The sequence below is a fragment of the Nicotiana sylvestris genome, chromosome 5 (genome assembly GCF_000393655.2).
Source record: "Nicotiana sylvestris chromosome 5, ASM39365v2, whole genome shotgun sequence".
Taxonomy (NCBI): domain Eukaryota; kingdom Viridiplantae; phylum Streptophyta; class Magnoliopsida; order Solanales; family Solanaceae; genus Nicotiana; species Nicotiana sylvestris.
The window spans coordinates 120,340,871-120,366,423 of NC_091061.1; the positions used below are offsets into that span (position 1 = coordinate 120,340,871).

Consider the following 25,553-nt stretch of genomic DNA (forward strand, 5'->3'; position numbering starts at 1 on the left):
ATGAAGATGCATGTACATGTAACACTATGTTATAAACATTAACATCTTTATCAAAATACTTCAATAAGGAACTAGATACATACTTAGACATGCTTGAATATCACCTTACGGGAATGAATAATATAGACATCCTTAACTGCTAAGAGGAGAATCACTTATGGAATAGCATTACATTTACGTATCGTTACTTGGATCATGCCAAAAGAAGGAAGGATTAGCCTTAACATACCTGAACCGATTCTCTTAGAATTTACAATTCACGCTTTATAGAATCAACAACCAACATTATCTAATTTTGGTATGAAATTATTTTGCTCTTTGAAGAACTCACGACCATCCACTCTCTATAAAAGATTTAATTGGATTTTAAGGCAGCATATGAATTCATATTGAAGAAATATGAAGCAAACTGATTGTAGTAATATGGAATCTCAATAAAAATAGCACGGTATAGTCAATTTTCGGACTGGTCATTCAAAAATAGCTAACGTTTACGAAGTCAATGAAAAATATTCATTATTTTGCTGCAACAGAGACCGGTCCAGCATAATATACTGGAGTTCGGTGCACCTGTGTATGAACTCCAGCATATTATGCTGGACCGATATACTTTGCTGAAGTATAATATACTGGAGACTGGAGCACCAGTGCTCCAAACTCCAGTATATTATACTGGACAATTATACTTGCTGGAACTCCAGTATATTATGCTGAAGTTCTAGTGTACTTATGCTGGAACTCCATCATATTATGCTGGAGTTCCAACATACTTATCTTGGAACTCCAGTATAATATGCTGGAGTTCAAGCATACTTATGCTGGAACTCCAGTATAATATACTGACGTATTTTCCGGGTTTTGAACAGTGTTTTTGCTCAAATTTATCTTTACATAAAAAGTGGCTAAAATTCAATTACTTTTAAAACTGAGCTATTTTTGAACGACGAGTTGTAAATCTGATTATTTTTGAATTTCTCCCGGAATCTCACGGTCAGCCCATTCCTTAAGACATTCAATTCCATTCTTGATATTTTATCCTTTGTTACAAAGGAAAAACATTTCATAGTTGTAGGAAATTTTAAGTGGGTGTGGCCCACTTAGTGGATGACTAAGTCATTTTAAATCCTCCCACATGTGACATTTAAGCAAGACTTTAAGAGTCACTTTACAAGTTCAGGGGTGCTGCCACGTTAAAGCCTTTTAGGCTTATCCAATATACTAATTAATCATTCACTAATTATTAATTAACTAATTATTTTCCCCATTAATAAATAATTGACCAATTACCCATATAATTAAGAATTATCTCAAATTACTTAAAATACTTCTTACTTTTAACACCCTTTATATACCATACTATCATGGTCATATGGTACCATATAAAAACAATACCTACATTATTATTTTGTTAAAACATCCGTATAAAAAAATACATATATTTTCTCAACTGCTAATTTTCTAATCTCATATAAAGAGTAAAAATTCTCGTATGCTTAATTCTTAAAATGGTAAAAAGATAATATTTTTTTCTAGTGAGTAAATAATTTATATCTTTACAATAAAGAAAATCTCATAAACTTTCTTATATTATGCGTATAATTTACCATATCCAAAAATAGTAATAATGGTAACTACCCAAAATTATACTTATAAAACTTTTACTAAAATACTCCACTTAAAAGAAAATGCCACACTAATATAATATCTAACGGTATCAAAGTTATAAACTTACAGGGTCTCAGAATAATAATGTCTTAAACCCTCTATAACCTCTTAATAGACATAATTCCTTCGTACTCATGTGGATTTACTATAACACATCCTAATACTAAGGTACGCGATGTAACTGTAGTTTGGTTGATGGGTGTGATAAACAATATATCTTATTATGAGAAAAGATATCCACTTTCTATATGAAATAACTAATCTCATCATTTTAATATAAAATAGTTCTTAAAATTAATTAATGCCCATAACCAAATACAAAATAAAATAATCTCATATTTTATTCCTAAATTATTATCCTTTGTCCGAGCAACCAAACAATCCCTAACTTCAAAAAGGAAAGTTGAAAGACAAAGCTTTTTTAAAAAAAAATAAAAAAGACCAAAGCTCTCAACCAATAGACAGTGAGGCAGAAACCACGTCTTTAATTTTTCCTGGATGTATGAGATCATCACGTTTACTTTTTTTCCACTTTTTCTATTTTGGACTTTTCGTCACATTGTTGTGGGTCTTTCAGTCATTACACTCTTTTGTCCCCATATTCTTTACTTCTCCGCTCCATCTTCTTCCTCCTCTTCACTTCAACAACTCTCTAACAAAAATCAAACCATAGTTCTAAATGCTCAAAAAATGCAATGTCCCAGCAACTCCTTTCGCTACAACGCCACACAATGCGCGTGCAACCCTGGCTATTTGTTCAATATCACAAGCCGAAGCTGTTACTTGTTCAACGAATGGGGCCCAGTGGAGATGGATTCCGGTGTGGACTATCACTCTGTATCATTCCCCGGAAGTGGAACCATTTTCGATTTTGATTCAATTAGGAAGTTGACTCAATCGCAAGCTGTATTTCTCGAAGCTACACTTTTCATGTTGCTTTCCTGGCTTTTTTTCTGCTTTTTTGCGCGGTGTGCTCCGCTTGGTGATGGCCGTTCGATTTGGTTCAGGATCCGTTGGTGGATTAGTCGCCTTGATGTCTGCTTTGCCTCCCGCCACTGGCTTGTATGATTTCTTCTCTTCATTATTTTAATTTTAATTTGTCGGATAATATTTAATGTAGTTAGGTGTTTAAACTTTGCGTTTTAAATTCTACTACCTTTTTATTTCGTGATTAATGGATTTGTGAGACATTATTTAGGCTACTGGCAAATTAGTTAATTACTCCTTCTGGAAGAATTTTGTTTGTACCAACAGTTAATTGGATTGTTCTACGGAGCTAAGTTGTGAATCGATCAATTCATTTTGAAAGTAAAGTTTTGATATTTGCAAACTGAATTAAGTACTACAAGTTGCAAAAAATATATTGGATGTTTGACTTTTGGAAACTAAATTGGACAGCCAGTTTGGGAAAGAAGTTAAATATCTTTTGGGTATTTAACAAGTTTTTATTATTCTATACCTTGCTTCCTGGACTTATAAAACATGCCACTTAACTCTAACTTGTTAGCATCAATTTAAATCAAACATTTAAAAGACAACTTGGACGTTGATTTCGATTTAAGACTAAGCACTAAACGTAAATGACATTGATATTGCTGGTTGAGTGAACTCACCTTCAAGTTTCGATGTTGCATAGAGCTATAGATGCTAACTTGCATTGCTTTAATAATGATTCTTGGTTGTGACTTGTGACTCATATCCTCCTTTTAGGCAACTTGTAGCCTAAGTAACTTTTTTTCCACTTCCAACCCTTACTGAGAGTTTAACAAGAAAAGGGAAATAAGATCAGATTGCCTTCCTGCCTATAACAAAATCTTGAATACGGAAATGAGAAAAAGAGACTGAATAAACATCAGAAATCCCTTGCTAGCTGCCTCTGCAGTATGCCAGTATGACACAATCATGAGTTGATAAAAGGGAGGCGGAGATGATGGAGAAGGCAAGACGCAAGAATCTATATTTTAAAGAATAATCTTTCTAATGCTGGTTTTCATCAATGAAACATTTCTTACTTATCAAAAAGAATCTATAAAAAACAAAACATTATGTAGAAGGATGAGTATGGAGAGTCTTTCTTCTATTCCTGTGTTTATCCAAATTATTGCCACTCCTCCTTTTTACTTTAATGGGAAATGACCTCTCTACCTCCACAAGGTAGGGGTAAGGTCTGCGTACACAACTGATATGTAGCTGACAACTGCAATTCAGTGCTTTCTCAGGGTAATGAATTGACCTTATCTTGTATATAATTTTCTTGACGTGTTCCTCACTTTTGAGATTAATGATGGAATTGATGTTCTTAGCGCCAAGAACTAAAATAGTAATACCAGTTAATATCCAAGGTTTGCAACCAGAATTGTGGAAATTTCTTTTGGGCCTTTATTTTAGTATTACCTACTTTTTATGTGGTTAAATACCAGTTGCATTCTCCTGTGATACTCTTTTCTAGTATCACCTATCAAGGTTAAGAAAGGGCATTAATAGAGAAAAGGTCACGTTAGTCTGCTGTCCATCTCATTCTATCTTTTCCTTGAAAGCTACGGCTAGTTCTTTCCTAGTATCCAATCTTGTATTGTTATTAGTAAGGAGTTCATACTTCAATTTACTAGGATGCATTCAAGTAGGGTCTATCATCTCTACCATTCCTTTTTAATGTAAAACGGATGTCCAACAACTTTACTTTTCCCACTACTTTTCATATTGAACTCCCTAGCTTCATCAACTCTCTCGATCCATCATATTTACACAGGAAAACTACATTTGGTTTCCTAAATCATCCAGAAAGTTTACACCTAAGTCAAAATTGATGAAGGTCCTTCTGGTCGAAGGTACTTTTGTTTTGCCATTTAAGCATTCTTCAGATTGAGAACCATTTTCTTAATGTTGGATTAAAACAAATTTAAATGGAGTGATATGTATAGTGAGAATTCATATAACCGACCTCATCTATGTGAGAATGCACGCGAGAAAAATCTATTATTGGTTTTAATTGTAATACAATGAATCCTATTTATAAGTACACATAATATATAATCTACTCCTATTACCTATGGGACTAGGACTACAACAACAACAACAACCCAGTATAATCCCACAAGTGGGGTCTGGGGAGGGTAATATGTACGCAGACCTTACCTCTACCCCGAGGGGCAGAGAAACTGTTTCCAGGAGACCCTCGGCTCAAGAAAGCAACAAGAGACGCTATATTAGTACTATCAATAGACTCATAATAAAATAACATAAAATTCATAACATAACATAAAATACCATAAAATAACAAAATAACAGCAATATTAGAAATATAGGAAATACGAGAAAGATGTAAAGTATACTAATAACCAACAGATAAAGCCCATCATCAGTAGCTGATCAGTAGCATCCTAAGACTAACTCCTAACTGGCTAGTCTCACTCTAGTGCGCTGTAGAAATATTCACAATTTCCCCCTAACCTACAACCTTAATACTCGACCTCCACAATTCTCTGTTAAGGGCCATGTCCTCAGTAATTCGCGTCATGTCCTGCCTGATCACTTCTCCCCAATACTTCTTAGGTCTCCCTCTACCTCTCCTCGTACCCACCACAGCCAGTCGCTCACATCTCTTCACCGGTGCATCAGTGTTCCTCATCTGAATGTGCCCGAACCATCTGAGTCTTGCTTCCCGCATCTTGTCCTCTATGGGAGCCACACCCACCTTCTCTCGAATATTTCATTCCTAATCTTATCCCTCCTTGTATGCTCGCGCATCCACCTCAACATCCTCATCTCTGCAACTTTCATCTTCTGGATGTGTGAGTTCTTAACCGGCCAGCACTCGGTCCCATACAACATGGCAGACCTAACCACTGCTCTATAAAATTTACCTTTCAGTAACGGTGGCACTTTCTTGTCACATAGAACTCCCGTCGCTAACCTCCACTTCATCCACCCCACCCCTATACGGTGTGTGACATCCTCGTCGATCTCCCCGGTCCCCTGAATAACTGACCCAAGGTACTTGAAACTACCACTCTTAGGGATGACTTGAGAATCAAGCCTCACTTCCACTCCCGCTTCCATCGGCTCGGCCCCAAATTTGCACTATTCCGTCTTTGTCCTGCTCAACCTGAAACCTTTTGACTCAAGGGCATGTCTCCAAACCTCTAGCCTCTCGCTGACGCCGCGTCGTGTCTCGTCAATTAGGACTATGTCATCAGCAAATAGCATGCACCATGACACCTCCCCTTGAATATGATACGTTATGGCATCCATCACCAGGGCAAATAGGAAAGGGCTGAACGCAGACCCTTGGTGCAACCCCGTAACAACCGGAAAATGCTCGGAGTCGCCTCATGCTGTCCTAACCTGAGTCTTAGCTCCATCATACATGTCCTTAATCACCTTAATGTAGGCAACCGAGACCCCTTTAGCCTCTAAGCATCTCCATAAGACCTCCCTAGGAACCCTGTTGTACGCTTTCTCTAGATCGATAAACACCATGTGGAGATCCTTCTTCTTATCCCTGTATTGCTCCACCATCCTCCTAATAAGGTGGATAGCTTCTGTGGTAGATCGCCCCGGCATGAACCCTAACTGGTTGTCTGAAATAGACATCATCCTTCGCACTCTCATTTCTACCACTCTCTCCCAGACTTTCATGGTATGACTTAGTAATTTGATACCCCTATAGTTGTTACAGCTCTGGATATCGCCTTTGTTCTTATACAACGGAACCATTGTACTCCACCTCCACTCTTCAGGCATCCTATTAGTCTTGAATATAACATTAAACAACCTAGTAAGCCATTCCAAGCCTGCTCTACCCACACACCTCCAAAGTTCAACCGGAATTTCATCTAGCCCAGTAGCTCTGCCCCTTCCCATCTTACGCATTGCCTCCATGACCTCATCGACCTCAGTGTCCCTACAATCACTTAATTCATGTGGGCTGTCGGTATTCCTCAATTCACCTAGTACAATATCCTGATCCCCTTCCTCATTTAGAAGTTTATGAAAGTAGGTCTGCCATCTCCTCTTAATCTGGTCATCCCCCATCAAAACTTTGCCGTTATCATCTTTTATGCACCTCACTTGGTCTAGATCCCGAGCCGTCCTCTCTCTCACCTTAGCGAGTCGGAGTAACTTCTTCTCTCCGCCTTTGTTCCCTAATTCCTCATACAAACGAGCAAAAGCTGTCGTCTTAGCCTCCGTCACTGCCATCTTCGCCTCCTTCCTAGCTACCTTATATCTCGCAATGTTCGCTCTCTTCTCCTCCTCGCCAGTGCTCCCTACTAACCGCAGGTAAGCCACCTTCTTCGCTTCCACTTTACCTTGGACAACTGCATTCCACCACCAGTCTCCTTTGTGGCCACCGGTGCGGCCCGAAGATATCCCTAACACCTCTCTCGCCGCCTTCCTTATATAGTCCGCCGTCGTCGACCACATAGTGTTTGCGTCCCCACTACTTCTCCAAGCTCCCATTGCCGACAACCTTCCTTCCAACTCCTGGGCTTTATCCTTAGTCAAGGCGCCCCACCTAATCCTCGGGCGGCCTCGTACTGACCTCTGCTTCCTCCTTATCATAATACTAATGTCCATCACCAAAAGCCTATGTTGCGTTGCAAGGGTCTCACCTGGGATAACTTTGCAATCCTCGTACAACCTTCTGTCGCATCTCCTGAGGAGGAGATAGTCAATCTGAGTCCTCGCCACCGAACTTTGGTAAGTAACCAAATGCTCCTCCCGCTTCGGAAAACTTGAGTTCGCAATCACTAGATCGAATGCCTTGGCAAAATCCAGCAGCGAAGTGCCCCTCCGTTCCGTTCCCCGAAACCAAAGTCGCCATGCACCTCAGTATAACCACCTGCAGACGACCCAATATGACCATTGAAATCCCCTCCTATGAATAACCTCTCGGAAGGCGGAATACTACGAACGATGTCATCCAACCCTTCCCAAAAGCGCCTTTTAATCTCCTCATCCAAGCCTACTTGCGGCGCGTACGCGCTAAGGACATTTAAAGTACACTCACCCACCACCAATTTAATAGTCATTAGTCTATCATTCACACGCCTGACCTCTACCACCGACTCTCTAAGATGACTATCTACCAGGATACCCACTCCATTCTTACCGCTCACGACTCCAGAGTAGCACAACTTATACCCATCCGCGTTTTTCGCCCTCGATCTGACCCACCTAGTCTCCTGAACACACGCTATATTAATCTTCCTGTTCTGAAGGATCTTCGCCAACTCTATAGACTTACTCGTTAGTGAACCTATGTTCCATGACCCGATTATCAACCTATAGGCTCCCTTGCCCCCTCTACCTCTCCTGCCTCCCGACCCACACCCTGACCTCGGCCCCACCCTTTGCCCCACACTCTGCCCCACCCGAGGACATGCCTTTAATCTATCATCCCAGACTGCAACCACTACACCTATGACAAATCTAAAGAACACTCGCTAGAGCACAACAGACAACGAATCAAACTAGAAGGAAACAAGTGACTACTAGTACACTAGTTGAATGATTTAACTATTGTGAACTAAAGTAACATCAATTTAGCTAACACCAAAAGGGAAACAGTAGAACGGGAGGTACCAATTCCCGAGAACCAAACATGTGTTGATTTGCAGTACTCGATGTACTTGCAAGCTCACGCACCGCTTCCCACCGCCCTTTGCTGACGCTCGTCCAGGTTGCTCTCCTTTGCTAGTGCTTGTGTGCCCAACTTGTCTCCAACAACTTCGAGAATTTCCCTGAAAACACAGAAAAATACCACGACCCAAAAACCAAAAAGGGCCGTCACCGCTACCACTAGTGTAGCCCCGAAAGTAACTAATAGAGAATGGGTTAGTATTCTTCGGACCAATAATGGTCAGATCTGGCTTTTACCGCGCAGACCAAGCATGAGAAGGAAACGATGGACCTAGATCAGCGAGCTCCACAGGTCACTTGAAAATGAGATCTAATTGAGCAAAGCTTTTCAGCAAATTTAAACCCAGAAGATGAAAAACCAAGGGCGTAGCTCAATTGAGTGGTGTCTGGAAAATAGATCAACAGTAGCAAGAGCCAAGAATAATAGTTTTATGTGGAAAATGCCAAAATAGATTAGCTAAGTGGAAGTACAACAAGTTACCGAGACTTAAGCTTAAATATTTTGAAACCCAACAAAAGCATAGGATAAACGACAAAGAATTTACGAAACTCTTGTGGCCAGAATCACGAAGATTTTGCTTATTATTCTCCGGCGAGGTTTTCGGCAATATCCGGTAATGACGACTAAACTCTTGAAAACGCTAAATCAAAGAATGATTAATTATAGATTTCTTAAAACAATTAGAGTAAGTGTTAGGTTAATTCACGAAGCAGTATGAAGGAGAAAATAAGAAATGGAAGAAAAGGAAAAAGACTAAAAATAAATAGGAAAGATTAGGAGAAGAAGCAAACCGATTTCTGACGGAAGCTCGTCGGCGGCGAGGTTTTAGAAGTCGGCGAATATGACCGTTGGCAGTAGCAGAAAGGTTTCAAGTTGAACAAACATGCTATTCTTCTCATATATGGGACTAGGACTAATTACATATATATTCACATAGCTATTCTAACACTCCCCCTCAAGCTGGTGCCTACAAATCATATGTACCGAGCTTGTTACATATATAACTAATACAAGGACCAGTAAGGGACTCAGTGAAAATATCTGCAATTTGATCATTCGACTTCACAAACTTTGTAGTATATCTTGCAGGATCACTAAGCGGCTCCCCCTTCCCTGGCATAAGTTTAGAATTCGGATCCACAAGAGTGTCAACAGGTCTACAGCCTGTCATTCCTGTCTCCTCAATAATGTCTAAGGCATACTTCTGTTGTGAGATCACAATACCTGAGCTAGACTTTGCGACCTCAATACCCAGAAAATACTTTAATTTGCCCAGATCCTTAGTCTGAAAGTGCTGAAAGAGATGTTGCTTCACCTTAGTAATACCATCCTGATCATTGTCGGTGATAACAATATCATCAACATAAACCACCAGATAAATGCAGAGATTTGAAGCAGAATGCCGATAAAACACAAAGTGATTAGCTTCACCATGAGTCATGCCAAACTCTTGAATAACTGTGCCGAACTTACCAAATTAGGCTCGAGGAGACTGCTTTAGACCATAGAGGGACCGGCTCAACCGACATACAAGGCCACTAGACTCCCCTTGAGCAACAAAACCAGGTGGTTGCTCCATATAAACCTCATCCTCAAGGTCATCGTGAAGAAAAACATTCTGAATGTCCAACTGATAGAGGCCAATGGCGAACAACAACCATGGATAGAAAAGGTGGACTGATGCTATTTTAGCCACGGGAGAAAAAGTATCACTGTAATCGAGCCCAAATATCTGAGTATACCCTTTGGCAACAAGACGAGCCTTAAGTCAATCAACCTGACCATCTGGACCAACTTTTACCACATAGACCCAACGACAACCATCAGTCGATTTACCCGAAGGAAGAGGAACAAGCTCCCAAGTACCACTCGTATGTAAAGCAGACATCTCGTCAATCATAGCTTGTCGCCATCCTCGATGAGACTGTGCTTCACCTGTAGACTTAGGTATGGAAACAGAGGACAAAGATGATATAAACGCACAATGGGGTGATGACAGACGATGGTAACTTAGGCCGACATAATGGGGATTAGGATTAAGTGTGGATCATATACCTTTCCGTAGTGCAATTGGTTGACTAAGAGGAGACAAGTCCGCAATATTAGCTGGGTCAGGTGCATGACGTGAATTAGGTGGGCCTGATGCTGGGCACGGACGACGATGATAAGTCAGAAGTGGTGGAGCTGCACAAGGTTGAACTGGACTAAGTGGTGGAACTGAAGCTATAGGTGGTGGAGCTGGAGTTGTTGGTGTTGTGCAAAAACCAACTCCACCACGAGGTAAATCACCCTCTGGCGACCAACCTCGAAAGAAATCTCCGCCAGAATACCTTTCACGCGCCCTCACGCGCTGCTGACAGTGAATTTTCCGGCGACACCTCCGATCCACGCACTGACACGTGCAGGTTGTTCTAGCCATTTTTTGGCCCAGGTTCTTTAAGACAGCCTGTCCATATAATTTTCTTTCTAATCCGACAACTTTAGATTTTTTTCGGCGAGCTACAGTGTTTTCCGGCGTGAATAGTGTTTTCCTCCTGTCGTGAACAGTGTTTTCCCAGCTATTTCATCAGTTTTCCCATAGGAGTTATTGATTTCTACTATTTCAAGTGAAGACCTTGATTTTCAGCTCCATCTGACTAAGAAAAAAAATAAGTGTTCTGATTTGGTATTCCAACGTTAACCATACAACTTTTTTAGTCAAGAATTTGAGAAATTGGTTGTAGCAAACTGGGATCCAATACTATGAATAGTTGGATGATCTATATATCGGATTATATTGAGTTCCTTCAGTACAAAGCGTATAAACATACATCTTCAGAGATGGTTTCCGTTGTTCAAACAGGTAATAGCGTGACTTGTGTCTTCCAATCTTCATCCTCCGAGTCTTGGGTCATTGCTTCAGGTGCATTTGATCACATCTCTGGTTACAAATCTCTTTTCACTACTATTTTATATTCTCAATCTCTTCCAACAGTTACAATGGCCAACGGGTCTCAAACCATGACAACTGGAATAGGTCAAGCAAGTTCACTTCCTTCTTTACCTTTAGATTCGGTTCTCTATGTTCTCGGTAGTCCTTTTCTCATAGCCGTTAGTCGCTTAGCCAAATCACTTATATGCTCTTATATCATGTGAGAATGCACGGAAGAAAAATCTATTATTTATTTTAATTGTCATACAATAAACCCTATTTATAAGTACACATAATATATAACCTATTCCTATTACCTATGGGACTAGGACTAATTACATATATATTCACATAGCTATTCTAACAATGACTTGGATTGAGGCATAGTTGGTTTTTTGTTATTTAAGCAGTCCTTTAAAGATGAACTCTTTAGCATAGTCTTCCACTATGTATTCTTTGAAATGCATGTATCCTCATAACTAGGTGTTGGAGACGTTGTATAGAGAAAACATATAGATAAGTGGATATTGTTGCAATGCTACAGAGCCCTTGAGTTTTATTATTCATAAAATGAAATGTTTTACAACTTTGCGAAGGATAGGGTGCAAACTGAAATAAGATGCAAATATTAGGGGGATAATCATAATAAATAAAGGAGTGCACAAATTAAAAAATGGTGCACAGAATAAGGCAAAATAAAACAAGGATAGGGTGCAAATTTTTCAATGGTGCATACATTAGGGGTACAAAATCAAAAGAACTCAAGAAGTGCCTCTAATACGCTAATTAGGTTATGAGGATAGCTAGAAACAGAGCTTAGGGACTGGAGGCCACTTTGACACCATCACCAGATAGCATTTTTCTCAACTGATTACGAGAAGTATTTTGTTTATTAGGAATAGACTAAATAGGGGCATTTTTCTGATTCTCTAGGGTGATGGCGATAGAGTTCTTGGGGATGGTTAAGGTCAATTAACCATTTTAGTTGCTTTACTTATGGTTCAAAAAGATACTATGCAAACTGGTGTATCTGTTTGGTGAAATGCAGTCTGCTGTAGTAATGGTGTAGATCTAGTAGACCATCAGTTTTTTTTTCTTAAAGATAAGGTAAAGGGACCATCATTTCCTTTTCTCTGTGGGGTAATACATGTTAAATTCGACGCTTAGAGCAGTCAATAGTGGAAGAACCATTTCATGGTTCCAGTGAACTGATTTAGATTCCCCCTCATTTATGTATACTAGTCTTATGGTACGCGCTTCAGGCGTGTACTTAAGTCAATGAATATACGACCTTTTAGAAAATTGTCGAAGTACTATTAAATATAATATGTTTGTACTATAAAATAAAAATTATTTTATGCTCCTTAAAATATGTATAATTTTAGTTGAAAAGGATTAAACATTCTATGTTAATTTTTCTATTTTTTGATTTTTTTCACCGCCTGTACTATTCTTATGCAAACACATTTAGGCATCCTAAGAATTTTTTCAAATTGAAACATAATTTTAATTATACAGTTAATTTGAAAAATAATTGAATTGAATTTTAGACTTAATTATTTGCCCTTGATATTAAAAGAACTAATTTATTTTTTATTGATTCAAATTCTTAATATTAGCTCATCTCAAGTTTTAAATATTTAATTGTAACATGGAGGGATTACAATTATGTTATATCGTTCAAATAAGAAAATAATTATATAAGATAATTAAAGTTTAATTTATTTAAAGTACTATGAATGCTAAAACTATCTACATAGTTCAAATAAAATTTACTTAAAAAATATAAAAATATAATATTAGAACTTGTAATTTAGTTATAAAATAAAATAACAAAAAAGTATAATTAAGTTCCTTAAATGATAATTGTTGATCCTATTTAGCTATTCAATAAAGAAAGAAACTCTATTCGATAAGTGTTCAATATATAACTTAAAATTGATTTCAGTTATAATGTAATTACTTCAATTCACAAGTTAACTTTTTTTTTAAAATTTAAGCAAGAACACATAATCCTGAAGCATTAAGATTTTTTTTTTAAAAAAAACAATATATTCTTAAGTTCATTCTAAAAGAAATTGTTAGCTAGATATAATTATATTGACCCGTAGATAACTTAATATGTTAATTTAATCATATATTATATTGATGGAAGAAAAATATTGAATCGTAGTTGAAGAGATCTAGTTTAAACTGTTTAGTAATTTAATTTTTAAAAATTGTGAAATTATACTTGAAGGCGATTGTCAGAAGTGGAAAATGGTAAATTCTATTACCATGTCAAGGTCGGAAAAAAGAATATTACAATGTCAAGGTGGCCAATGTGCTTTAAACCTTATTATTTGGATATTAATTTATGAAAATTCTTGTGGTTCATTATAATTCTTTTGCATTAAATACACAAATTTGTGGGTTTTTCTATTTTTTAACAATTTATATAAGGTAAGAATATTAGTTCCTAAATATTATGAATTCTTACATAATTAAAACATGGAAAGATTTAGTAACCAAAATTTGAGGATCTTAGGATCCTAAATATTAGAAAAATAATAAAATTACTATTTTGTCTATTGTGAAACTTTATTTTTAAAGGGTAAAAAAGGCGGATGACATTTCGCTAAGGGCCTTCGTACTTTTAATAGAGTATAGATATAAGGACATCTTGTTCTCCAGCCTCCTAAACTTTTCCAATCAAAATAATCATCTTGTCTGGCTAAATAAGAAGAGTTTTCTGTCCCGTCTTTAGTGTCATTGATTCTCACAAAAGGAGCTCATACTTCTTGGTACTTACTGATATAAAATTTACTTTACTGATTTGAAAAGTAAAAAGGAAGGAAAAACAAAGAGGGTGTTTGGATTGACTTATTTTAAGTGTTTATTGGCTTTTAAGCACTTTTCTAGTTTTTGTGGTGTTTGGCAATGATAAAAAATGCTTAAAAGCACTTACTTTTAGGTATGAAAAGTACAAAAATAAGCCAAAAGCTAAAAGTTGGGTATTACCAACTTATGGCTTTTGGCTTTTAGTTTATAAGCTACTTTTTAAAAGCCAATCCAAACACACCTCAAACAAAGAGAGGAGTCTCTTGGGTCCAATTCGACCCCTAAATATTCTTTGTTCAAATTTTTGTATTTCATTAATTATTAAAACAACCCCGTGCTATCTTATAAAATCTCATTCTGACACCAAAATTATCAAATTTTTCCTGAATGTATCCACTTGTAGGGTACTCAAATCCTAGATTTAGAGGTATGAGCAATTATAGGAAAATTTGGTATACTTACCATATCACATGTTAGTACCAATAGGCAGCTCAAAATTTAACATGCGCTTCATAGCTCATTCGTCTTAGTTACTTGATGGAAGAATAGCCTTTATTTTGCTTATTATCTCGTATGATAAATCACTTCTCACTGAGCTTACTTGTGATGTGGTCATTGCGTCATACCACCCGTTGACTTGTTTGGTTTTAGCAGTTTTCTGTGTTTGTGTGATACTTGAAAAGTATATATTTGTTTGTAAACACTTGAATACACATCTTGACAATCTTTAGATTTTTTCAAAAACATTTATGTGCACCATTTTCATGTAGGATGATCAGCAGGTCGTCATGAAGCGCAAAACAGAGCTTGGTGGAACTTTTTCAATAGCTAGTTGGATACTTTTTATTGGTCTGTTTGCTGCGTGAGTACATGATGTTTGTTTCTCTTTAATTTCCAGTGTCTCGCTATTCCTATCAAGTATTTGGCCCCTTTTTATCTAAAAATAAAAATAAAATCCATCCTGTTTTTTCTTTATCTGAATAATATTCTTCCCCAGTTCTTTTTCTTCTTTACCTTCTATTCCATCCATAATAGACCCTTTTATATGCTGCCACAGTTTGCTCTACCAAATCATATCGAAGAGAGCTATTGAGATGCACAATGTGAGAGCAACAAATGCACCTGATTTAGCTGCTTTTATAAACGATTTGGAGTTTAACATCACTACCATCTCAAGTATGAGTTGCTTACACTTGCGTGGTCTCGGAACCGTGGTAACTGGGAACCCAGGCTTCGTTGACTATCGATTTGCTCCTCTGTCAACATTTGCCAACTATTCCTGTATAAACACAACTAAAGGACCAACTATCGTGCTTAAGTGCAGCAACTGTCCAATTAGTCGAGATAGTGCCTATATTTCATGGCAATTTGTTGATCTCCCAAATAGTCCTGCAACAGCTATTGGTTTTCAGTTCAACCTAACAGCAAAAGATCCTAAAAATAAGAAACATCTGAGCTTGGTCAGTGGAACACTGAGGAATGGAAGCAATTTTGATAACAAACCGGTTACATTTAGAGGGCTGACACCAAATATATTGAAGTTCAATTTTTTCCCTAGAATGTACCATAATTTGCATGACCTGAGGCTTATCCAACCACTACTTCATGAGTTTCTGCCAGGTTCATCTTTTAATGAGATAAGTCAACTCCAAGCCTCAGTTCAAAGGCCTAATGATGGACTAATCAACACGACATTATATGTCAACTTCCTATCTTCGTATATAGTTGAGATCAAGAATCAAAATGTTTTGGGGCCTGGTGAGTAACATCTTCAATCTCTCGGCACATTTGTGTATTCTTTGCTTTCAATGTCTTATCTGGCTAGTGTTTAAACCTTATGATTTTTGAATTTTCATTGTCATATACTTAAGAACTACAATAATGCATGTATTGTATAAACATCCTTTAGCTCTGAAGTCTGCTAATATCTTTCGGGTCATACTTTTGTGAGATGTGCTCGCGTTTCATCTTTTGACAAATAAAAATTCAGTAAGAAATTATCACTGTGACCATGAAGTATGAACTATGTTAATGATGTCTTGTGATTCTGAGGAGAACTAGTACACGTTCTCAAAATTCATTTATAATGAATCTGATAGCTCTTCTCTTGTAACTCTTCTTATTTTTGCGTGTTGATTGATCATCTTCTTATAATTATTTTTAAAGTTTGTCAGTTGTCTCGAAACCTGATATAGGCGAGAGTCTTCAGCAGTTTTGTGCTTTACATAATGATGATCTGTGTTTTCCTGAATTTCCTCACCCCCCTCTTTGTCTTCTCTTTATCCTCCTCGTGTTCTCATCTTTTGGAAGAAAACAAAAGGGCGGGAGTTCTGGATTGGGTGGTTGTTAACATCTAATTATCTTCTATATGTACATCTTATGGTGAAACTACGTATTTGGTGTTCTGCAGCACCCACAGAGATATTTATTCTGGTATACATGCTTTAGTTTTTTCCCTTAGTCTGAAATGAAGTTCTTTCATTTCTTCTACTGATATTAAATATGGAGCATCGATTAGGAGGCCATGCCAAATGGTTATGGGCTTATGGTTAAGAGTCTTTTCTGCAGAACTGAAAGTTTAGCTTACTGCTTAAGATCCTAAGCCAGTTTTTTCAATGCCAAAGTTGTCCACTAGCATTTTTTCCGATGTAATTCATGAGAAGCTTTCTTCTCTGGCTAATACAGAGTGCATAATTAACATTGCACAACCTGTTAAATGTATTCAATACCAATCTTGCATATGCCATTGCTGCATAGCAGCTTAGGGCCTTGAGTGGAATGTTTTTTTCCTTTTGCCTATCTGTCACCAGTCATGAGCAACTACAACTCGTCTAGGAATAAGAAAAGACAACATAGTCTGAAACAAATGTTAATACAAAGCTGAATAAGATAGGAAGGAGAAACACTGGGCTGCGAACGCCAAGCAGCTACCTAGTCAACTCCAGAGACCTGCTGGAAGACTGATCAGCACTCGCTATCGCGACCCTAGACTCCTGGATCTGCACACAGGGTGCAGGGAGTAATGTGAGTACGCCAACTTAGTAAGTAATAAAAGTAAAGGCAGCTGAGCAGTAAGAAAACACGTAAACCACGTCATAATGCTACATCAAAACAGTATAAGTCCAGAACAATGCAGTAAAGCAATAAAACTCGTAAAAACAACTTAGTTCAGTAAAACCCTTTTAAAACATTTTTCAATAATTTCAAACGAGTGATGAAAACAGTGAGTAAAAGGAAAGAAACGTAATCAGCCCCTCGGGCAAAACATGTACCACAACCGCCCCTCGGGCAAAATATCAACAGAACCAGCCTCTCGGGCTATCTCACAATCACTCATAATCAGCCCCTCGGGCAATAACATGAAACAACAATAGCCCCTCGGGCAATATCACATCTCACACTGGGTACCCGCACTCACTGGGGTGTTCAGACTCCGGAGGGGCTCCTACAGCCCAATCGCTATCACAAGCCATCTCGTGGCATAACAAATCAGGCCCTCGGCCGCTCATATATCACAAATCAATACACATGCTGCGGCGCGCAGCCCAATCCCATAATAATCCTCACAACACAGGCCCTCGGCCTCACTCAGTCAGAAACCTCTCAAGCCACTCGGGCAACAGTAAAACATGATGCTCAGCCCAAAATATCATTTAAAATATCAAAATGGAGTAAATACGGCTGAATTATGAAAACAGTAGAGTACAACATGACTGAGTACAAACATGAAGTCAAAACAGTGAGGAATAGTAATAAAAATCCCCTAAGGGTCCAAAACAGTTGGCACGAGGCCCAAATATGGCATTCATCCCAAAACATGGTAATACTTTCCAAAACACAATGATATCAAACAGTTTTCAATCAAATACGCGACTTAACAATCATACGGGATGGACTAAGTCACAATCCCCAACGATGCACGACCCCACGCTCGTCATCTAGCGTGTGCGTCACCTCAAAGTAGCACAACGATGTGAAATCTGGGGTTTCATACCCTCAGGACAACATTTACAATCATTACTTACCTCAATCCGGTCCAAACTCTAGCCCGTGATGCCTTTGCCTCTCGACTCGGCCTCCGGATGCTCCAAATATAACCAAAACAGTACCATACCATCAAAATATGCTAAGGGAACAAAACCCACTCAAAAATAACCAATTTACATCAAAAATCCTGAAATTGGCAAAACCCGACCCACGGGCCCACGTCTCGGATTCCGATAAAAATCACAAAACTAGAATCCTTACACTCTCACGAGTTCATACATATCAAATACATCAAAATCCGACCACAAACGACCCCTCAAATCCTCAAATCAAAGTCTCCAATTTCAAGCCCTAATTTCCCAATTTAGGCTTTAAATCCCATAAATTTCATAACTAATTAGGTAGAAATCACCATAGAATCGAGTATTGAGTTCAAAAATCTTACCTCCAAGTGTTTCCCTTCGATTCCCTCTTCAATCCTTCTCAAAAAGCTCCAAAATCGCTCGACAGTGGTGGAAGATAGACAAAAAATCGCGAAAATGGCTATTTAAACATTCTGCCCAGGTGAAACTTCCTTCTTCGCGAACGCGAGGAGCACTAAAATCCATTGACCACTTATTCCTCCTTCGCGAACACGACATACTCCACGCTAACACGATGCTTCCACCCTCCAAGCCTTCGCGAACGCGACTGAACCTAAGCTAACGCAAAGCACAAAATCCTGGGGACCCAGCCGCTCCAACTACTCTACGCGAACGCGGGACCAACATCGCAAACGCGAAGGGCAATTCTCCTGCCTCGCTTCACATCCCTTCGCGAACGCGAGAGCCCTCTCGCGAACGCAAAGGCCAAATATCTGCAACACTGAACTGAAGAAATCTGCAACTTTCAAAACAAGAATTTGATCCGTTTAACCACCCGAAACTCACCCAAGGCCCTCGGGACCTCAACCAAACATGCCAACACATCCCATAACATCATTCAAACTTGTTCCAACCTTTGGAACGCTCAAAACAACATCAAAACATCAAATGATCATCGGATTCAAGCCTAAGAAATTCCAAAACTTTCAAATTACGCTTTCGATCAAAAAGTCTATCAAACCTCGTCCGAATGACCTGAAATTTTGCACACACGTCCCAAATGACACAACGGACCTACTTCAACTTCTGGAATTCCATTCCGACCCCTATATCAAAATCTCCACCACCAACCGAAAACCGCCAAAATTTCAATTTCGCCAATTCAATCCTAAATCTACCCCAGACCTCCAAAACTCATTCCGATCACGCTCCTAAGTCCCAAATCACCTCCCAAAGCTATCCGAATCATAAAACCCAAATTCCGAGATCGTTTACCCACAAGTCAACTTCCGGTTGACTTTTCCAACTAAAATGCCAACTTAAGAGACTAAGTGTCTCATTTCTCTACAAAACCACTCCGAACCCAAACTAACCAACACGATGTGATGAAATACAGCTGAACAACATATAAAGAAGCAGAAATGGGGGAAACGAAGCGGTAACTCATGAAACGACCGGCCGGGTCGTTACACGTAATCAGATTATACTTATCACACTGCTGATTTTCAGGCTAAACTTACTAAAAAGAATATTGAACTTGCTACTTTAATGCGCCCTTTCATATTTTAACTGCTATGTAGGATATAATACAGCTTCATACTGATATGATAAGAAAAAGAAGACTGACTTTTAGGTTTGCTTCAGAAATCTAGTGTGTATATCAAGTGCTTTAAATGGTTCATTTCATTTGGGAAGCCTTTTTTGTGGTGATGTTTTGATTATATATTCCTCTCCCAAGAGTGCAGTAAGCTTCCTTGCGGATCTTGGTGGCCTTTATTGCATCAGTATTGGCCTCTTCTTCTACATTTTGGTGCAGGTGAATTTTCTTTTCATTCTTTTTGTTACTAGTCCTGTATATTTTGGACTTCATTGTAAGATATTGCATGTACTTGTTTACGTGTACGCATCCAGTACAAGTATACGTGTAACATGCGTCTTTTGTCAACTTTCAATGCATTGTGAATAATATGCACAAAGTACCCATACTCGTGTCTCATCCGTTCGACACAATAGTCAAGGCAAATGAAGTATCGGTGTAACCCAAGTGCGGTTGAGTACAATGTGTTATCTAACAAAAAGGAAAAAGGCACTTTGTTAGCGATTTTGCTGTGAAAATTTGCTGTATTCTTGAAGTTTAGGTGCTGATGATATTGCATGGGGCTCTTAGAGTTAGTTATGTCTGCTGATTAAATCTTGGATATGAATATTATGCTTCAAATTAGAAAAGGAAAAACAAAGGTTAGGCAAAGTGTTTTGTCTGACACCGATTTCGTTGTATCACTTCAACTACTAACAATCGAAATGTTCAAGATTAAGACATTTTCTTTCTAATTTGAATAGAAGTTATTTACTTCTAGAATGGAATGTGGGTTGAAATTAAGATTGATCTGCCGGCCTGAACTTAGTGATGGAAGAAAGGAACCCTGAAGGTACTTGGAAGTTGTAAAATTCATAAAGTAACTTTAGAGTGTTTTACTTATTTTCATGGAAAATTAACCTATTTGGAGGGTGTGATTGATCCCTATGTCCATACTTTCCTACTTATGTCAATACTCCTATTTTACAGTGTGAATATAGGATCAAGAAATTACGCAATGAGGATTGTGTAATGCGGAAGGTTAGAAGTCGCCGAAAAGCTCAAGACCGCTGGGATAAAGTGAGTTTTAATATAAACAAAAGAATTCACTTGATTTCTTCCTGAAGACAATCTTTTTTTATTTTGCCAATTCAGCTGCCCTGTCTAATTTCCTTATCCTTTGCTTTGAATTTTCCACTTCCTTTTCTGATAGCTGAGGAAATATGTGATGTACACATACGCTCCTAACCAATTGGAAGAGGTGTACGACATGAGAAATGATGGTTGTTGCACAGGTGTCAAAATGGAATCACTCAACAGAAAGAGCTCTTCAGTTAGAGGAAGAGGGTCTAGCAGATTAGATACCATCAGTTTTAGCCGAAAAATTAGCTTACCTAGTGAAAAGGTGCAGCTTTGCTGCCTCAACTTCTTTATATCAGTATGATTATATCTGCTGCTTCTTGACAAATGTCATCGGAGATCATAAACTTTTGAAGTCCTATTTTCCTTTCCCAGAGAGCCATTTCAGAGCAGATTGATACTCAAGGTGCCACACGTTTTTTGCCTGAATCTGCAGCAGATTGCCGAAAGAGTACACGTCTGAAGGAAGAAAGAGTCAGTTGCTATTTCTCTCTGATATTTTTTTTTCTTGAGGTTTCTAAATGACATTTGTATTTTGGCTACTGTCTCGACCTGATCCCACGGACCTTTTCATGTATTGGTGCTATCATTCCCTCTGTTACGCTATGATTTGGGCTTAAGACAACTTGGCAAAAGAAATATCTAAATGGTGTACATTAAATGTTTAAGTTCTTCTGTTTTAACCATACCAGGGGTGTTACAGGCTTACAGCTACTTCCTTCGATTTTGCAATTTTTGCTGTTATATGAGGTACTAAAAATGAATTGCTTTACTTTATAGAACCTTCAAGAAATATTTTGATTTGATTGCCGAATACCTGTGAGTGTCTAATTTTGCGACTTTGGGGTAGCATTTCTTTCCCTCTTCAGAAAGTGGTCTTGGACTTGTAGAAGCCGACACAAGTAGAATATGGACAAGAGACCTTTTAATGATGTTATATTTTTATGAAATTACCGATTTAACATTTAGGTGCTTCATTTCTCAAATGTTGTATCATGGTTTTAGATATTTTTTATAAGGCACGTACATATATGCTATGATCTTTTCCTGCTTTTGCTGTTAGTTCTTCCTCTACTTGACAGTACACAGTTCTTTCTTCATTTTCTGTTCTTATGCTCAATTTAGTTTGTTTCTTCTTCCCTTTTGCACACTAAGTGTTAATTCAACTTGGTTTTCATGGCTGCTTTCTTTATCTTCCCAAAGAACTGGCAATTTCACTTTTGCTTTATCTGTAGGAAGCTGTTAGACTTATCTTTTATCCTTGATACTTCAGTTTCAAGAAAATGCTGTACCTCCAAGCACGAAAGATAGTAAACCTGAAGATTTAGATATTGTTATCCAGTCTCCAGCTTTTTCTGCAGCTGACAACTTAACTGTTCCACCTCCGCCTCCATTAGGTGAGTTTGAAATCATGAGATCAGTGTTATTTATGTTCTCTTTCCTCATGCCGCCTAACATGTCAGCTGTTTGGATTTCATGATGTCGGATTTTAAGCTGCTCATACATATCATGCTTCAACCTATTTAAGCTTTTATTCAAGTTGCACATGCTATTATCAAGTGCACTATAGATTTGGTCAACATTTCTGGGTTAATGTCATGTGACAAGTATAAGATATTAAGGGTCAAGGTTATGAGAGTCCACTGTCGATGATCTTGTTCTCTTTGATTTTAATAATGTATTTGAAGATTATAAACCTCAACTATGTATGGTGACTCGTAACTTCCCGGCTGTTAAATATTTGAACAATTATTTCCTCGGATATCTGTTTTCTATCTCTGTTTCTGTGAGTTTGGTTTCAAAATGTGGTTGCATGTATAAAATTTCTGCAAGGATATGCCATGTTCCTTCTCCTTTTGTAGTGAAGCCTTCATAAATCTAAGCAACTCTAGGCTCTAGCAGATAGAACTGCAATATAAACTATATCCAAGCTTTTAGCTATTGCTGATTGTGACTGGACTGGTAGGTGATCAGTAAAATAGTGAACCTAGGAGCTTGATAGTAGTTACTTTGGGTGTTTGCTAAGCTAGTTGGAAAATCATAACTTAGGGTATCAACAAACTGTACGTCGGCAAGCTATTCTTTCTAGCATTCTGTTGCTTTTGCCTGAGAAATTGATGTCAAAGGGAAGATGTCATGTTGTGGTACCAGTTTTCTGGTTTTATAATTTTCTAGTTGAGCAACCAACTCTGCTGATGTGGGTAGGCTTTTTCCCTTTACCAATGCCAAAAGCGCTGTAGTAAATGCAACAGGAGACAATTTCCTATTTTAGTGCTAGTTGTGGAGACGGTATGTTGTCTACTCCACTATATGAACTAGTGAAGAAGTTATAAGACATCGACACTTTTTCCTTATAAAAAAAATAAGACATCCGTACTTTTATTGTCTCTTAGAAGCATCTCTCTTTAAATGTTATCCCTTAGTCTTTTTGAGGAGGGGTCGAGGTAGGCCTAAGAAGTACTGGGGAGAAGTGATTAGGTAGGACATGGCGCTGCTTCAGCTCATTGAGGACATGACACTTGATAGGAGGGTGTGGAGGTCGAGGATTAAGGTAGAAGGTTAGTAGGTAGTTTATAGTGTTCACCGATAGGCTTAGTAGCATGCATTTCCCTTCATAGTCTTTGATTTTTATTACGGTATGTGGTTTTGTTCGCCTCAGGTATTGTATTCCGTGTTGCTATTATTGGATACTGTTTTCCTTCCTTGCTTCCCTCTTCTTCTTCTTGCCCTTCCTGAGCCGAGGGTCTATTGGAAACAGCCTCTCTACCTGCATTAGGTAGGGGTAAGGTCTACGTATAGACTACCCTCCCCAGACCCCACATGTTGGGATCAAACTGGGTTTGTTGTTGTTGTTGTTGTTGTAGTCTTTTTGAGATAGAGTTCTGGGGTCTGACAAGTATCAGCGATTTTTGATTTGTAGTGTTTGTCTAAAGTAATGATGCTGCTTTTGTTCCGCAGAATCACAGGCTGCTGATCATATAAGTATGACCAATCTCCAGAAAGATCTCCAAAACCTCTACGAATACAATATGTTACTCAGGGAAAAGTTGATTGCTGCCCAGTCAATGCTTCATGCATTAACCAACAAGGAGTCGACTTTAGCAGCTAATAATGGTGATATTATTACTAGAGAATGATTGTGCTCAATTGAAGTGGCAAGAAGACAGCTGCAACTTGTCCAAACACTTCCATTCTCTTGAATATTCTGAGAGATTCTGGGAATTTGTATTATGGAGGAAACAGGCTCAAAAACTGATTATTGAAGGATGCGGTAAGCAAATTTGTGTACATGTTGCTGACTTGGTTATCTGTAGAGTTGTGGTTGATAATGCCCTGTTAGTAGAACAAACACTGAATGCAATGCTCAAAGGTGATGAAGTACTTCTCTCTGTGCTGTACATTACAAATTCGGAGGCATTGTGTCCTGAGAATCATTGCCAATGGTACTATCGATGACAGTCTTCTGTTTGTTGTATGATTTTATTACATTTAGCAGGGAGTTCATTCTTTTGGAGCAGGATTATGTTCCTTTATGAGTTAAATATCTGAGCTGGTGTAATGTACAATATGTAGGACAATGATTTAAGGAAATTTGATTACACGATATTGGTGCACTAGCGTGAATTAGCTATAATAGTTACTGGGCTATGTAAATCTACCCGAGACAGTTCTGTATTGGTACTCCTTGTTCTTGTTTCTCTTCAACTGCTTACAGTTTTCCCAGTTTCGTTTCGTCAAAAGTGAGAAAATGTAAAAGACTAGATTTTTGCAACATATTTTCGTGTTCACCAGGTCTAAGGTTTATATCCTATTGCAGTTTCTTCCACATTCATGAACGGAGTTGTTCTTTAGGCCTACTCCCATATTAGTGTTTGGAAATTTTCAATTCCTCTATCTTTGGGTACCCGATTTGAACCGTTCAGGTTATAACTAGTACGATTTACGATGGAGGGATTTGCATCTATACTCGCTTTTTGGGTCACGTTTTAACTTGTGCTCACTTTACAAAAAAAATTGCAAGTGTACCTACTTTTTCGCGTAACTTCAGCATACGGGGCTGAAGTAGCAAAGGCAATCACGCAAAACTTCAGCATTCTAGTAGACGAGCCTGAAATAGCAAGTGTGCTGAACCAAGTGTGCTGAAGTTTTTGTTTGTAATTGCTGAACTTAAGCATAGTAGCTGAAGTTTTGTTCTCTATTTGCTGAAGTTTTTGTTTGTAATTGCACTAAATAAATTGAAGTTTTTTTGTCCTGGATTCACTAGTTTTGTCATTAAGCTTTTTTAAAAACTTCACCTGAAGATGCTGAAGGTATTTAGTTCATTTATAAAAACTTCAGCACTAAATAAGCTGAAGCTTTTTTTGTCCTGGATAAGCTTTTTCAAAAACTTCAGCAGAAGATGTTGAAGTTATTTAGTTCATTTGTAAAAACTTCAGCACTGGATTCATTAGTTTTGTCATAAAGCTTTTTCAAAAACTTTAGTAGAAGATGCTGAAGTTATTTAGTTCATTTGTAAAAACTTCAGCACTATATAAGTTGAAGTTTTTGAAAAAGCTTTTTAACATACTAGATAAATAATCATATTACCAACAATATCTAAATCATAAATTTTGGAAACAATAAATGTGAAAAGAACTGAATTATCATTGTCTACTAACTTACGTACGTGGAAATATTCACAAATTATTGTCTACTAACTTACATAATTATTTATAATTTATTTTTAAA

At 38.0% G+C, this 25,553-nt stretch overlaps 1 protein-coding gene across 1 annotated transcript; it reads left to right on the forward strand.

Moving 5' to 3' along the window:
• Positions 1-2,220: 2,220 nt before the first annotated feature.
• LOC104214608 (uncharacterized) lies at positions 2,221-24,530 on the forward strand. The gene is made up of 9 exons (XM_009764303.2): positions 2,221-2,727; positions 14,810-14,901; positions 15,097-15,797; positions 19,855-19,925; positions 20,676-20,765; positions 20,899-21,090; positions 21,201-21,299; positions 22,099-22,222; positions 23,784-24,530. The coding sequence occupies exons 1-9, from the start codon at positions 2,356-2,358 to the stop codon at positions 23,960-23,962; spliced, it is 1,920 nt and encodes a 639-aa protein (XP_009762605.1). The 5' UTR covers positions 2,221-2,355; the 3' UTR covers positions 23,963-24,530.
• The last annotated feature ends 1,023 nt before the right edge of the window (positions 24,531-25,553 follow it).